At 40.8% G+C, this 17,974-nt stretch overlaps 1 protein-coding gene across 1 annotated transcript in view; it reads right to left on the bottom strand.

Moving 5' to 3' along the window:
* Positions 1-747: 747 nt before the first annotated feature.
* The window catches only part of Mnn1 (menin 1), a gene marked incomplete at its 5' end in the record, with an annotated part of 122,909 nt that continues 105,682 nt past the window's right edge, over positions 748-17,974 (bottom strand). The window contains 2 exons of the mRNA XM_080277914.1: positions 748-843; positions 7,517-7,657. Coding sequence (XP_080134040.1) covers positions 748-843; positions 7,517-7,657 — 237 coding nt within the window. The remainder of the gene's footprint in view (positions 844-7,516; positions 7,658-17,974) is intronic.

Here is a 17,974-nt window from a genome sequence, read left to right as displayed (position 1 = left end):
CATTATTCTTGATATACCTACATGATTTTACTCAGCTTATGAGGTGTTTTCTGAAACAGAAGGGTCAGCTGTAACCTTCATTAATCCCTTCCTTATATAAGATCTTTCCTACAATGAATAAAATCATTTGAACGTATCATGAACAATCATAAATTCAGTCCTCAAGTTGAAGGGGTAAAGAGTTGCACCAGAAACGTGACCACTAGAAGCAGCACAAGCCACTGTGGATCTGCAGGCCACGTGACATAATATTATTTATAGCGCTGCAGCCAGGAAAATTATTGGCTATGAGAGCATCTTTACACAACTTTGCATTACTCCCATGGGCCACTCTACTAGCGTCTTCCTTTAATCTGGGTTATGAAATTCTGCTTCTCCTACTCCGGTACCACACTCTCTAGAGCTTCCTGTCTACAACATTTCTCTTCACCTCTCTTTCTGCCTCTATTCTCGATCATTTTTCCAAATATCTGCTTCTCAATTTCTGTTTTTCCTGTTAACACCATCAATCCATACATACTTCTCTAATTTCTCTCTACATCTCCTCTTTCTCGCACCAATATATTCTCATTTTCTTCTTTTTATCTGGGTTTTAAATTCTCCTGGATAAATTCTCCTATTACCAATTTCTCCATACCTTCTTGTCCCATCAATCTCTCTTTTTTATCAGTGTGTCTATCCATCTGTCACTCTGTCTCTGTCTGTTTGTCTGTTTCTGCTCCAATACACTCCTTGTCTGTGCCAAGCTTACTCTCGTCGTGCCCTCTTGGATCTTCCACCTGCATGTCCACTCTCCACCTCTCCTCCACTACCGCCACCTCCCCGTTTCTTGCTCATTGTCACCTGCAAGTACATGGTTAGCATATAATTAATTTATTCAATTAGATGTCAAAATATGGCAGAATGACTGGAGAACACTGCCAAAATAACGAATGGTACTATACATACAGCAGGGTTTATGCAGGGTATTTTTTTGGTTTTCAGTGATTTTTCTGCACAATTTTCTTGGTGTTTAACATTACTTTTGATATTCCTTTGTGTGTTTTGATGTCTAAATATGCCTGAATGACTGGAAAACACTTCCAAATTAAGTAAAGGTACCGTACAAATGGGTTAGTTATAAGTTGGAGCTTGGGTATAGGTAGAGTCTGGGTATGGTATTGGAATAGTGTCCATTATCCGGATGTTGCCACTACTCGGACATGCCTTAGGCTCTATTATTCTGGATAAATGAGGGATTACTGTATATATATATATATATATATATATATATACAGTAATCCCTTTAAGACCCGGATGCCCAAGTCCCGGACATTTAAAAAAAAAAAAAAAAAAATGTGTTCATCTCTAAATATGCTGCCCAGTGACGAACAGCTGTGTTTTGGTGTGTAGTTCCGGCGATGTCTGCTAGAGTGCCCCGGCACCCTCCCCAGTTCCTGCCTACCTAGTGTCGTTACTGCACGCTCGCCACGGCTGCCCAAGTCCTCGCTTTTGTGGTGGACAGTGAGTAAACTTCAATACCTCGCCACCAGGCCACATGGGAATTTACAGTGTTGTGCAATGTTAAGAAATTAGACTTCACAGTGCAAAGAATTAAGTGCAGAGAGCAACACTGGCATGTTGCAACTGGTGTGGTGCAAGTAAGAACAGAATGTGCAGTGTTAAACAATTACAATTCACAGTACTGTACAAAGCATTAAGTGCAGCACGACACTGGATTATATACAGTATGTGCTTCAAGTGCGAGCCATAGAGGAGGCACGTTAATCTTTGCGATGGTCACGGACATGTCATAAGTACCCCGTACACTACTTAATATTTTCCATGTTCACTTCTGATTTCTCATTCTCTGGTTCCTTTTCATTTATATTATGGTTTCTTTCCCTTATTTGTGTGAATAGGGTCTTAAATAGGTGCTGTGCATGTCTGGTAGGGAGTTATTTAGTTGGCTTTCAAAGTTAGGTTGGGTTGGTGTCTATAAGTACCTGTCCAGAGGTATTTTTCCCAAGTCCCGGACATGCCTTTGGCTCTATTACGTCGGATCTTGGAGAGATTACTGTATATACTACATATATATATATATATATATATATACTGTATATATAGACAGATAAATAGATAGATAGACAGATATATATAAAACCTTCAAATATATTCTCAACAGCCATAGGAACATCACACAACCCAGTCTCATGCCAACACTGATCATCAAAATTGACTTAGCTATCCACCTACCCCTATGCATGCTTCACTATCATCATAAAAGCTCTTAACAGGACTCAACTGTTTACCATCTGCACCATACAGGCACATAACCTTCCATAATCCCTCCTATTTACCCTGCAGTATGGTTTTCCAAATCCACAAATACCATAAATTCCTTTTGGTCCTCTCACAAGCCTTCTCCACTATCTGCCTCACTGCTAATATCTAATCCAAACATCCTCTACCACTCCTAGAGCCACCTTGTTTTTCATTCACCAGCCTCCTGATATAACATTTACTTTCTCTTTGACATCTCTTCCTTGTGCATTTCCTACAACACTCAAGAGATTTATGCCACAACAATTTTTGCACTCACTTCATTTGTTTTTATTCATGTACAGCCGTCCACACTGCCGCGAGGTACACCACAGAGCGGTGGCAACGCTGGGGAGACATAGTAAAGAAGCAAGTGAAACGCTTCGAAACCCTCCCCCCGATTAAAGCACAGGTGCGCGCTGAATATTTGTATTGAATATTTGTACTGAATATTTGTATTGAATGACCTCTTACATCACTCGTAACTCGTACGATATGTGGATTATGCCTCCCATTCCCATCTCTCCCTCCCACCAGTGACTGCATCGAATGAAGTTCGAAAACTTGAGGTTCCGGGTTACCGTCTTGGCCAGCGTTGCCAACGTTCTGTGATGTACCTCGCGGCAGTGTGGACGGCTGTACATGGCTGCATAGCCTTTTTCAACTCTGTCGGTGAGTTTCACTCATCCACACCTTCTTACAGATTTGTAATAAACACTCCATTCTACTCTCTCTACTACACTTAATCATCTCTGCATGTATCTCATCAACACCTGCTGTTTTCTCTTCTACTGTTTCACAGCACAGTCAATCCTTCATTAGTGCGCACTTTGAGTAACGTGTTTTTGTTCTAACACAGTCAGTATACTGCGACAGGTTGTAAGCAACACAGGGAAAAACTCAAGCTTACAGAGCTTACGCAGGACATCAGCTGGCCTGACAACAAAATTTAAAAGACGAGCTTGGTCGTATCACCCAGCAGACTTGCCATGATTGGCTGGTTCACATTCGGGTACCTGCCCTGGACACACTCAAGGCTGTATACTTAGATAAAAATTTATACGTCTGCAATCTTAGGGGACGAAATAGAACAAAAAAGTTTGCTAATCAGAAATAAATTATTCTTTCATCCACGTCCTCTCATAATATAGCGATCAGTTCCACATTCTTCGTTTGATTTCATGCTTCCCATTTTGGATTGACTAAGCATACGGCTACCAGTCCTTTTTCACATCTCATTGAGTTCTATCCATGCTGTGCAGCAGGATTTTTTTGTGTTTGAGTGTCGAGCAAGGACACTGACTCTTAGTCATGCTGCATGATCTGCCCCAGCCACCCAGAAAGCAGCACATCTTCACGTATGCCCAGAAGTATGCGATAGTAAAGGAATAAGAGCAGGGGAAGGGGCAGGCAGAAATGGCAAAAAAGCATGGCATGAATGAAAGCACCATCAGAACGATTTGGAAGGACCAGGAGAAGATAAAGAAGATCGTGTGTAGGAACCCTGGTGATGCAAACCTGGCAGCAGTGAAAGTTCGTAACGTTGTCCTGAAGTTGACTAAGAGGTTCAAAGAGTGTTATACGGAGCGCCAGTAAAAGAACAACGTCCCTACCAAAGGACGCATGATATGGGAGAAGACGAAACTTCATGACAACAACAACACTGGGGGTGGAGGGCCGGAGGGAGAGTGCAGGGGAGCTACACATCAACAACACATGGGTACCCAGCTTAACTTTTGTTTTTGTCAATGCTATTTTAAGAACATTCATGTTCTTAATCCATCCATCGATCATCCAATCCTACATTGCCCCAAGAGAAGCGTAAGAGCCCAGGGCTAGGCAAGTTGGTTCTGACATTTAAGATGAGAGTGACCAGCCTCACTCATCCCTGAATGGCATTATGTGAGCAATAACCCTAACCACCCTTTGGATATAAACCTTCACCAACTCCATCCGATTGGAGTGTCGCAATTACCCACTAAACCACCAGGCGCCATAATTTGGTTATATGGGTACCACCCAGTGTGGTACATGGTTTCCTGTGAAACCATTTGGCTTGTCACTCAGGGTCGTCACCATAGGCTGAAGGAATCGGAAAGAATGATGGAAAGACAAAACAGGGAGTGTAAAGTCACCCACGGGAAGAAGGATGAGGAAAGAATGAAGTAAAGAAAGACAGAAGAGCATGGAAGGAAAGGGCAGACACCCAAGAGCAGCACTACATTGAGTGAGTGGATAGTGAGCACCCCACCTACCACATAGAATGTTCTATTTCTCTTTCAGTGTTTTACCAGATGGTAAGTATAAGCAGAGTTTATCTGGGGTAAGGTGGAAAGAATGGGTAAAAGCATGTTTTGGAAAGCTGTCAGAACATGCAAACGTATTGCTTGAATGATGCAGATTTGAGTAGCATGGTCCTTGTCCAGTCCTTGTTGTCGATGACAGAGCATACTTCACTTCTGCCAATGTCACTTTTCCTGACATTACACTGCTTCTCTGTACACCACCAAAACCAATCACGCTCACAGCCACTCTGCTTTCACCATTCCCATTCATTGCCTTTCACCATACTCTTTCCATCTGCTCCTTACTTTACTTCCACTGGTTAGTATTCTTCCACTTTCATCCCTCACACTTTCACAGTTCTTTACACTTTCTCTTCTACATCTCTGCACCTCTTTCCAGAACAATTTCCTATTTCAGAGTAGTTTGCATGCATATTTCTTCCAATATCATCATTTACCTCATTTTTCCTCTTCACTAGTCTCTCTGCATGCATCTTATTCTCAATGTATTCTCCTCTTTCATTTGAATCCCCTTCCTGCATCCACCCCAACCACTTCGTCCTCTTTTCCTTCACATCTCCCTCCCCCCCTTTATGCCACTAAAACAGGAGTTCCCAACCTTTTTAGCACTGCGCCCCCCTTTGGTCAGGACCGTATTCATGATGCCCCACCCCACCCCTCTGATGCCAAAACAACGATGTTTTTTTCTGTTCCATATGGATGCTTAAGAGGCTTGGCAACACTACACATGGTTGCTTGAAATGACGGTTGTGAAGTTTTCCCATCAAAGTTTCTTATTCATACATATCTTTGGGAGTACCCTGTATGCATCTGAATGGCCTAGCCCTATGTTGAACTTTGATTACCCCACGCCCCCCCCTAGCAATCTCAAACACCCCCCTAGGGGGGCACGCCCCCCAGGTTGGGAAACGCTGCACTAAAATGTACCTTTCTTATTTGCTAACCTCATGATACCGCCCACTGCTACAGCATTCCTACCTAAACATTCCCTATATGTATTCCACAGTTTGTCCAGATCCAGCAGCTCCCAATTCACTGACTACAACTACTCCACTGCTGTAGCCTGTTATTCATCTCAGCTTCTCCACTTTCAGTCTTTTGCTCTGGCTACTTCTCTCTCTCTCTCTCTCTTTATCCATCTAACTTCTCCCAGCTTAAACTTGCATACCACAATCATATGATCAGACAGACTTCTGCATCGTCCTCTCACTGCCCTTGTATCAGCAACACTCCAAAGTATCAGTCTCTCTAGAAGTATGTAATCTATGAGGCTCCTTTCAGCATGGTCTCCATTCCCTCTGTGTCATGTATATTTGTGTGCGTCTTTATGCTTAAAACATGAATTACAAATATATTAACTCCTTTCCTGGCACATGCCCTTCAGCCACCTTCCATTATCATTCTCCTCTAATACTCCATAGTGACCCATTACAGTATGTCATTTACAGGACCAGTTTCAACTCTTTCATTCATGCTACTCACCACAATCACTTTACAACTCCTGGGCATCTGTCCCATTATGTCATCCAGCTGATCCTAGAACCCATCTTTTTCTGCCACAACCCTATCATCGTAAGGCACATGCACAACAAATGCTGCCGTATTCACCACCATGAACTGGAACTTGGCATTGATACCATACACCTGAGGCTGACATATCTGTAATCTTTACTCCCCTCTGCCACTCATGACTCATCAACAATGATGAGCATTTGTACCCGACCTTACACACTTCACATCCTCCAACTACTCCACTTCACACCCTTTCATATTCATTTCACACAGTGCCACCACAGTATACCTAGCAGTCTTACACACAATCACCACTTCTACCCTCTTATTCTCCTCATTCATGCCTCTAACATTCCACACCGCCAGATGAATCTGCCCATTTGGCTGGGGCCCTGAGCAGTTACTGGAGGGTCCGTGAATTTCTTTCCATGGTGATATGACTTAAAATATGGGAATCAGGAGGACATTACCCTGACCAAACCTCAGGTTAGAATTCGGAATTTTCCTTCTGGGTCGACTGCTGACCAAGGCTAATGAACATGTCAGCCTTGCACTCTTCTCCATCCAACCATCCATCATCCAATCCTAGGTTGCCCCATAAGGAACACAGGAGCCCAGGGCTAGGCAAGTTGATCCTGACATTTAAGATGAGAGTGATCGGCCTCACTAATCCCTGAGTGGCATTACATGAGCATTAAACCCCAACTACCTCGTGGATATACACCTACAAAGGCTCAATCCAACTGGAGCACCTTAATTACCCACTAAACCACCAGGCGCCATAATTTGGTTATATGGTTACCACTCAGCGTAGTAAATGGTTTCCTGGTGTACAGGAAACCATTTAGCTTGTCACTCAGTGTAGTGTCACCCACAGGTAGAAAGAAGAGGAAAGAGTGAAGGAAAGAAAGACAAAAGAGGGAGTGTAAAGTCACCTGTAGCCAAAAGGAAGCAGAAAGAATGAAGGAAAGACAGAAGAGGAAGAAAGGAAGAGAGGAAAGGACAGACACCCAAAGCAGCACTAAGCTGAGTGTGTGGATGGTGAGTCACCCACCTACCACTTTAAATAGATTTCAATACTCCACATCTTACATGAATATCTATGTTTCACAGCCTATTCACTCTACACAAACTAAAAACATTCCCTAACAATTCCACTTCCACTGCCCTGGCTCTCTGACTTTTCATACACATGCCATACACAACTGACATCCATATACTGATGTGCACAATAACAACTTCATGAAATTCTCTAGCAGCTTCCATACTCATTCCTCTGTTTTGCATCAAAAGGCTTTCAGAGTAAAGGCCCTCTCCTCCTCAAGCCACTCTCCATTTCATTTACAATCCTGTAAAGTAAAAAAAAACAATCAAATTTCCTAATAAGAACCTCATACCTGGCTCTGTGCAGTAAGCTGGAGTGAAATGGCCTGTGAATTGAGCTTGTCAGCCAACAGGAGGTCTCGCAGGCCTCGCATCTTTGCTGAGGCCAATCTCACAGGTGGCCACCGGTGTAGCAGCTCACTCGGCTCCATCTCCTATGTGGGTCAAGGTGGGAGTTGTCAGTGGTGGTATGGCAGGTTATCAGACAACTGTCTTAACTAAGTAACCCTTTTGAGAGAGTAGTGTCTTAAATAAGTCATGTTAACTTTTCAGTGGTTGTGGCTCTTAGAGTTAATATTTTGGATTAAGAGGACTCTCCCTTTGTGCTAAGGGATCTTCATATGAGGCATGTGTTAGGAGTAGTATACTGTATGGTAGAGACCTGGGCAGCTGAAGAAGAGAATAATCATAAACTCAAATGTACAGAAAAAACAATGATTGAATGGATATGTGGTGTGTCCCTGGATTTGAGGCCTGGGGGTGCTAGGATTGTGATTAATGAGTTGAGAGGAAGGATGGGACTGGATTGTATTGGTGGTGTCAAGAGGAGACGTAGACCAAGATGGTTTGGGCACGCAGAGAGGATGGAGGAAGATAACTGAGTATGAAAGGTGAAAAGTGTGAAGGTCTGCAAGAGGGAGACTGGAAAAGACCTGGGACAAGGTCATAGAGTGTGACCTCAGGGATATGGGAATGAATGGGGATGCTGCCAGAGATCGAGCAGTGTGGAAGGCCGCCATTAGGTGACCATGGCCAACACATGCAACTATGTTGGAGCCTTTATTAAACGCATGCATGCATGCACACACGCATGTGCGCCCTCACACACACACACACACACACACACACACACACACACACACACACACACTGGTAAAGATGAAGAAATAAGAAACAGAATCTCTACAGACCAAATGGAGATGGTAAATATAACGACCATGCTGAAGGAAGTATCTAATGACATCTGTGAGAATAACATAGAGGAATGCAAAAGGCTAGGGAAATATGAGAGAAACAAGTCAAGGTCTCTGAAAGTAACCTTCCAAAGTGTGAACATTGTAGAAGAAATATTGAAAAATGCTAACAAACTCATGGAAGCAGAGGAATTAAAAAAAGTATGGATGATGATGATGATGATGATGATGATGATGATGATGATGATGGATAAGAAGATGCCTAACTCAGGAGGAATGGGGATTACTAAAAGAAAAAAGGAAAGAAGCAATAACAAAAAATGAGGAAAAATCAGAGGAAGTGAGGAGTAAATTTTTATACAAAGTAGTACGGTTACATGTAAGAAAATGGCACATAAACAACAGGGACTAGAAAACAGGAAAGTAGTAGACTCATACTATGTCAAATATGTAAGCAACATGATTAAGATGATGTACTCAAATGTAGATGGAATGGTATCAAAATTATTAAAGATAAAGGACTATTACAAAGAAAAGGAACCTCATATTATTTTCTTAACTAAAACAAAATTAACCCCAAGGATATCCAATGACATCCTAAGCTTTGATGGACACAATATATGGAGAAGAGATATCCATCCATCATCATCCAATCCTACACTGCTCCATGAGAAGCGTAGGAGCCCGGGGCTAGGCAGTTGGTCCTGACATTTAAGATGAGAGTGACCAGCCTCACTCATCCCTGAGTGGTATTACACTAGCAATCAACCCCAACCACCCCTTAGATATAATCCTTCACCGGCTCAATCTGACTGGAGCGCAATAATTACCCACTGAAACCACCAGGCGCCAAAATCTGGTTATATGGTTACCACCCAGCGTAGTAAATGCTTTCCTGGTGTATAAGAAACCATTTGGCTTGTCACTTAGTGTAGAGTCACCCACAGCCTGAAGGAAGAGGAAAGAATGAAGGAAAGAAAGACAGAAGAGGGAGTGTAAAGTCACTCGTAGGCAGAAGGACAAGGAAAGAATGAAGGAAAAAGAGATATAAATTTGAAAAAAGGAGGAGTTATGATATTAACAAATAAAAACCTCCTAGTCAAAGACACTGAACTAGATATACCCTCATAAGCAGAATTATTGCAGTAGAGATCAACACATCTGAAGGGAAAATAATGATGGCAAATTTATACATGCCACCCAAAACAAATACTTGGGATAGAGGTGACTATGAGGACTTGGCAGAAAGTGTAATACAGAGTTTAAGAGCCCTACTACATAGAATGGAAAAGAAATTTGAAAAAATTATACAAACTGGAGATTTCAACACGAATATAAATTGGAATAATCTAGCTCTAAGAAGATAAGAAAGATATTCGGACCAAAAGCTCCTGGATTTTATTCAGGAGTTTTTCCTAACACAACATGTAGAGGAAAACACCAGAAAATGGGGACTAGAAGAAACATCTTTATTAGTTATTATATTTACTAAGCAATCTGTACATGGATGGAGTAATAAAAGAGGTACAAGGTAGGGTAGTGGATGTTGGACTGGCCTTGGTGAGAAAGGATAGTGTTTGGAAACTCCCTGTACTGTTGTTTGCAGATGATACTGTGTTGTAGAGTGAAGACGAAGGGGAGCTGCAAGGCTTGGTGGATGAGTTTGGGAGAGTGTGTATGAAACGGAATCTAAAGGTGAATGTAGGGAAGAGTAAAGTGATGGTCTTCAAGAGAGGTGAAGTTAGTGAATGTACAGTGAGGTTGGATGGTGAGGAAATGGAAAATGTGAGTACGTTTAAGGACTTGGGTAGTGTGATGAGTGAAGATGGAAGTTTGGAGGGTGAAGTGCTTGAAAGGGTACAAAACAAGGAAGAATGGTTGCTGGTTCCTTGAAAGCAGTGATAAGAAACAGGGAAGTGAGCAGGGAAGTTAAAAAATTACTACATGACAGTATTGTGATACCAACTCTAAAGTATGGAAGTGAAGCTTGGACGTTGTTGGAAGGAAACAAGTCGAGAGTAAGAGCAGTAGAAATGAGTTATTTAAGAGGAGCCTGTGGAGTCACATGGAGAGACAGGCTGACAAATGAGGATATAAAGGAGCACTGTGGTGTGGATGTGAATGTGATAGGAAGCGTTAGCAGGAACACACTGGAGTGGTTTGGCCATGTGGAGAGGATGGAGGGTCAGAGACTGACGAGGAGAGTGTATGTGAGTGAGGTGGAGGGGGGGAGAGGGAGGGGGAGGCCGAGGATGAGATGGAGAGATGGAGTGGAGAGGTATATGAGAGAGGGGTGTGTGAGTTGGGAGCAGGGCAGTGAAATGGCGGGGGACAGGGCGACGTGGAGGCGATTTGTTTGTGGCCACCCCGTACGGGATTGAGGCATCTGGCAATAGATGCATAGATAGACAGAAGATGATGATATTGACAACAGAGAGTATCACCATCCTTTTGGCAGAAGCAACCATGCAGTATTAAACTGCATCTTCAGGACTACACATGATACAGTTAGCAGTAATGAAAGTTACTAAAAGAGCCTAAACTACAAAAAGGGCAACTATCATGACCTAAAGCAGCATTCTATAAAAATAATAAAATATATTGGGAAAAGAAGCTTGGAGGGCACGATATAAATGTTGTATATAGAAAATTCTGTGAATTTTATGAAACATGAATCCAAAAATATATCCTTCAGCACAACGAAACAGAAATACAGATAAAGAAATGGTTTAATACAGAATGTAAAAGAGCAAAAGAGAAAAGAGATTTGCTGTGGAATAGATACAGAAGACACAATAGTGAGAGGGCATATAACAACCATAAACAAGCAAGAAATGATTATACAAGGATAAGGAGAGAAGCTCAAAGACAATCTGAGGAAGACATTATAAATAAAAGTACTGACCAACTAAAGCTGTTTTATGGCTACATCCAAAGCAAAACCAAAGCTAAAGATAAAATACAGTCCATCAGATGAGGGGAAAACCTATTTCCAAGAAGAAGATATTTGTGAAGTACTTAACAAAAATTTCCAATCTGTTTTTACAGATGAAATTATCTTTGAGCGAGATGATAAGGAACTCGAATGCCCACACACATCAATATCGGAGCAAAAGGTCCAGGAAGAGTTGAGCAAATTAGACAATGGAAAAGCAAATGGTCCTGTCGCGATTTCAGGTTGGATGTTACATGAATGTGCAGAAGAGTTAAGCAGACCAATACATTTAATATCCAAAGGATCCTTAAGTCAAGGTATACTACCTGATATTTGGAAGCAAACATTATTCCCCTATTCATGAAAGGAAATAAGAAGAATCCACTTAACTACCGACCAGTATCTCTGACCAGTGTTGTAAGATATTAGAAAAGCTGATCAGAAAAACTTGGGTAAAACATCTGGAAAAATGCAATATGATAACAGATAGACAGCTCAGTTTTAGAAAGGGAAAATCATGTGTTAGTAATCTATTAACCTACTATGACAGTTGCAAAAACACTACAGAAAAGTGAAGGATGGGTAGACACAATCCATTTGGATTTCATGAAGGCATTTGACTGAGCACCACACCAAAAACTTTTATGGAAACTGTATCAAGGAGGAATCCAAGGTAGCCTGTACTGTTGGATGAAAGATTTTCTCCCCCCCAAAAAAGGGACTTGAGAACCATACTAAGGGGAAATTTACTCATCATGGAGAGAAGTGACTAGTGAAGGCGCACAGGGCTCAGTGCTGGTTCCAATTATGTTTTTAGTATGGGGTGTTTCGAAAGTAACGCAATCCTGTGGGAAATTTCTAATATGTTTTACTTTTCCAGGTGGTAATAGAAGCACAGAACAGTACTGAGCCATGGTATACACACTGGAGCACAGAGTATTCACTGTGGAGCATTACATCAAGAGTGGAAGTTATGCAGCCACACAAAAGGCCTTCAAAGAAACTTTCGGCCCGGAAACGCCCGCACCGAAGAAGTCTAGCATCAAACATCTCTATGACAAGTTTAAAACAACTGGAATACTCATGAACGTACCAAAATTTGGTCGGCCCACAGTGCTGACAGAGGAAAAACTGATAGATGTCAGAGCAGCAATTTATGTGAGTCCAAGGAAATCCATCCAGAGGCTTTCAAGTCAGAGCGGTCTATCTGTCGAAAGCGCTCATAATGCCTTGAGGTCGTCATTAATAATGCATCAATACAAAATCCGCACCATGCAGCAGCTGATGCCAAGTGGTTTCAAGGCTCGCCAACATTATTGTCAATAGTTCATGGAAATGATCGCCCCTGATATGAAGGAACTTGATGACTGGTATTGGTCAGATGGAGCACGGCTTCACCCAGATGGATACATTAATGGCCAGAATTCTCAGATATGGGCAACTGAAAATCCCAATGTGTTGCATGAGACGCCTCTTCACTTTGAGAAAATCGGTGTAAGGTGCGCAATGAAGCACCGGAGGACATTCATGAGTTTCTTTCACAAAACGGTTAACAAAGCTCATACATTACGATGGTGGAACCAGGGCTGGGGTCAATTATGAACTGAATTGGAATGGATTTGGAAATGATATAAAAAAAAATGTGAATTGGAATTGAACTGGAACTGAGAATAATATAAAAATAATATTAACTGAACTGAATTGGAATTGATATAAATGAATTGACATGAACTAATGACAGAACTGATAAAACAATATTTTATACTGTAATATGCGAATTCATTATTGTACAATAATTAACTTACGGTATACTCAAATAAACAGTAAAATATGCAGTTTGCTATCACAAAAAAAAAAGTTGAAAATATATCACGTGAAGTAAACTATTAAATTTATACTAATTTTCATTTAACTGAGAAACTACTTCCTGCATAATTAGGAGATAAAAGATTTGAGTAACTTATGATGATCAGATGCAATCCTCAGCAACCTAGACTCAGTCTTGTTTTGTTTACTAATACTGTACAAAGAATTAAACAATTTGAACTTTTACCTGAAAAAGAATGTGATTAGTTTGTGTGGTTGAGCATTTTTGATAATAAATAAAGATGTTAATTAAAACCTCATTTTTATTTCTTTCTGTTAGATTAATAGTACTGGGTAGATTAAAACTGATTTTGAATTGAAAACATTTTAATTGAATGAAATATTGACCATAATGAACTGAAATGAACTGGAACTGCAGATTTCTTTTTTTAAGAATGAAATGAATTGAATTGAAACTGATTAATTCAAATTTTATTCTGAATTGGAATTGAATTGAACTGACAAAAATGAACTGATCCCCAGCCCTGGGTGGAACAGTTTGTGATCATGCTGTCGAAGGAAAACGTCGACAAGACATGGTTTCAATAGCACAAGCAAGAGCTCACATTGCCAGGGCAACAATGGATTACCTTGAAAGTGTGTTTCCAGGACAAATGATTTCAAAACATTGTGGCTGGCACGATCCCCAGACTTCTTCCTTTGGGGATATCTCAAGGATATAACATATTCAGATCATTCCCACACAACTCAACAGCTGCAGGCAAACATTCAATGGTGCGTGGACAAGACATCAACTGAGGCATTGCAGAGGGTGTATACAAACATGATTTGTCACGTATATTGTGTGAAATGCAAAATGGTGGACATTTCCAACATTTGTTATAATAAATGTTATGTCCCCATAGGGTTGCGTTACTTTCTGAACACCCTGCATATATAAATGATACTGAGAGCATCACTGGAAATGGATGCTATTTAAATATGTTTGCTGATGATGCAAAAATACAATGGAGAATTACAAACACAGACTCTTGCAGAAAACTACAAGAAGAATTAAATAAGCTTCATGAATGGAGACGGCAAATGGAATTCAATGCAGACAAATGCCATGCAATCAAGCTTGATAACAGTGGAAAAAGAACAGACTGCATTATAAACTAGGAAATTCAACCCTACACACATCAGAAAAGGAGAAGGACCTATGAGTGATAATCAGTAACAGACTACCTCCGGCTGACCACATCAATGAGAAAGTACGAAACATGTATACACTACTGGCTAATAATATTCATGAAAGAACTTTCACATATATAAATGAAAATACGCTAAGAAAGACAATCATATCATTCATTAGACCAATCCTGGAGTATGCACCAGTAGTCTGGAATCCACAGCTCAAAAACACAGATTAGATTGAAAAGGTGCAGAGGGCTGCTACAAGATGGGCACCAAGCTTAAGGGATCTAAGCCATGAAGAAAGACTGAAAAATTAAACCTATCAACATTACAAGAGAGAGGTAAAAGAGGAGACATAATTATGTTATATAATTGCATCACAGGGAAAGAGAAAATGGGCATAAACGAGTATATAACCTATGGGGAAGCATCAGCAAGAGAGCACTGCAATAAAACTGCATAAAAAGTGAGGTGATAAAGACATAAGGATATTCAATTTCCCAAATAGGGCAAATGTGGAATGCATTACCATTTGAAATAGTATGTGTCAAAGCTATTCACAAATTTAAGGATATGTATGATAGAAATGGTTCAATACACAGGACAGTGAGAGCTTGACCCATTCCTGTAAAGATACAATTAGGTAAGAACAATCAGAAAACACACACACACACACACACACACACACAAAGTTATAGCTAAAGGAAAGCCCTAACATTCAGCATATCACCATAACTATGGATATAATGCCTGTCACACAAGTGAGTTGTGTCAGGTAAGAAACACTCATTAACACTGTGGAAATATAATTAATCAGAAGTTTATTTATTCATTCACTGAATATAACTTCTGGTTAATGATGGAAATATGTTGGGTGGCCAGACAGGTGTATTCTTGTGTGACTTTACCTCACCTTATCAATGTCCAAAACCAACCTCCCTACAAAGTACACAAGCATACAAAGGAAAGCAAACAGCAACAAACCTAGTGGTCCATTTGAAGCAGTTTGTTACCGTGAGGACTATAACTGTGCTATCTAATTGTATAAGCTAAAGATAAGGATAGCAGAGCAAGACGATTCCCCCACCCATCCATCCACCAAACCCTGAAGTCCCGAACAACCTAAAAAACAAGACACTTGTACTGCCACTATAAACCACAGCAGGTAAATTACTAAGCATAAAACAGGACGAAATCATTATACTGTACTGTCAACAAACACACAGTCCAACTCCCACCACATGATCAGCTGTTAGGACTTGGTAGCTTCATACTACTGTTCACACACATCACACAATTTTCATCACTTCAGAGTCATAAAGAACTTTAATGCACATGATCATACTGATGATAACTATCACTAAAGGTAAACTACACTTTAATCTTGGGTAATGTAATCTAAACTAAACCTGAATCTGGGGTAATGTAATCTTTGTTCATGTGGTGGGGTACTGTGGAGGGCTATTTCTGCCAGTAATCAGCTGATGGGAGAACCTGGTAAATACAGTAGAGTCATCATACAACACGAGGTAGGTTATGCACAACCTCGTGCAAAATCGATTTCGCGCTAAACGTGACATATATTTACATGGAAACTGGAGGTTAGGTTCTAGGAGCCTCATATTTTTTCTTAAAAATATATTTAAAGATGGATTATTACAAATACATCTGCCTTAAGACACTGAAGGCTGTGTGTTTACTTACAATCCCACCGACTGGGCACATTAGTGCATAGCTACTGCATTCTAACCTAACTTAACCAATTAGTTTTGTCCCCTAATACTCCCCATAAAGCCACTTAGCCTCTTGAAAGACCTCATTAAAAATCAAGCAAAAACTTGACCTAAAGAACACGAATAATGGCTGCCCAGCATCACGCATATTTGGTCACGAATCACTTTCGGCACTCATTAAAAAAAAAAAAAAAGGCAGTGTGAAGCTTTTTGAAAGTCATTAGTCATCAACAATAAAGGAAAAAAAACTATAAAGAAGTCGTCAGCATCGAGTGACTGCGTATCTCACTTCTCAGATACACACAAATGCTGTAATCACGAAAAACACACAAGGCAGCCAAGCAGTATTATTTGTATGACAGTATAATTCACAAGAACTGAACTCACATAATTATCTTACCTAACTATTTATGTCAACACGTAGTGTCTTCACGAATTGTAAGATCCGAATTTACTTGACGAAAGACCGTCAGTTCATAACAAAGATCGAACACAAAGCTTTTTTTTTTCTTCCTCGTTGCACTACAGGTGAATACATGAATTTTACAGCTCCATCATTAACTTTTTTTTCCAACAAAGAAAACTATCCACATTGAAAACATCCCGACTCATTTTATGTCTGATTATTTGCATTTAAGCTCCAATACCACACACTACTTCGTCCAACAATTTTATATTTTCATTTAGAATAAATGCTCTGCTTGTGTTCATAGCACTTTCAGGGTGCTCAGGCTTAACTAAAGTTAGTTTGGAACCACGTGCTCAGAGTTCTGAGAGGAAACGAGGAGCAAGAAAATAAGGAAATAAACTTTTCATCACAGCGACCGTTCACGCAACACCGAGGTAGGAAGCAAGGTTCAGCAGGCTCGTGGCAGGTGGTATGGAGGTCATGTGGGTCGGGTTGGGTATAGGAAGCCAAGCAGTGACCAACAAAAGCATAAAACATGAGTTGTATCTGGAAATCCAATACCAAAACACCCATTTCCCAGAGTTTCTCTCGCGCAACTGAGTGGTATTACCGTGCTATTAGGTAATTATGGGAGAAATTAAAAGCCTATGTTTTTGTAAAATCATTGTTTCGTTTGGTCTTAAATCGCGACTCTGCTGTACCTCAATATACAGATACCCCGGCTTAATGATGAGGGTTGAAATACCACCATACTCTGCCTAACGATGGCCAAACCCCGATTTAACGATGGGTTTTGTTTTATCCCAAGTTTGATGATATTTTAGACTAAAACTGTGTGCTTAGGTTGATTTGTAAACTGTTTTTAGATTTAGATTAATTTGTTTTACCCATAGGTGGGGTGAACATTGCCATTTTGGGTTCCAGTTTACTATGCTTGATTTTTTTCCAGATGTAGATTTGATGATTTTCAGATTTTATTTGTTGGTTTTAGCGAGTTATTTACAGGTATTAGGCTTACGTTATGGAAGTGATGCTTGGACCTTTTTGGAGGGACAGAAGTCAAGAGTGAGAGCAGTGGAAATGAGTTCATTTGAAAGGAGCCTGTGGAGTCATATGGAGAGACAGACTGACAAATAAGGAAATGAAGGAGTGTTGTGGTGTGGACGTGGATGTGATAGGAAGCATTAGGAGGAACACAATGAGGTGGTTTGGCCATGTGGAGGGGATGGAGAGTGAGAGACTGATGAGGAGAGTGTATGTGAGTGAGGTGGAAGGGGGGAGAGGGAGGGGGAGGCCAAGGATGAGATGAAGGGATGGAGTGGAGACATATATGAGAGAGAGGGGTGTGAGCTGGAAGCAGGGCAGTGAAATGGCGGGGGACAGGGCAACATGGAGGCAATTTGTTTGTGGCCACCCCTTACGGGATTAAGGTGTCTGGCAATAGATAGATAGACAGACAGGCTTAGGTTAGCTTCTTT

Source organism: Coenobita brevimanus, chromosome 71 (genome assembly GCF_032717465.1).
Source record: "Coenobita brevimanus isolate Jiangsu-jjx chromosome 71, ASM3271746v2, whole genome shotgun sequence".
In the NCBI taxonomy this organism is placed as follows: Eukaryota; Metazoa; Arthropoda; class Malacostraca; order Decapoda; family Coenobitidae; genus Coenobita; species Coenobita brevimanus.
This window is presented reverse-complemented; position numbering and strand designations above follow the sequence as displayed.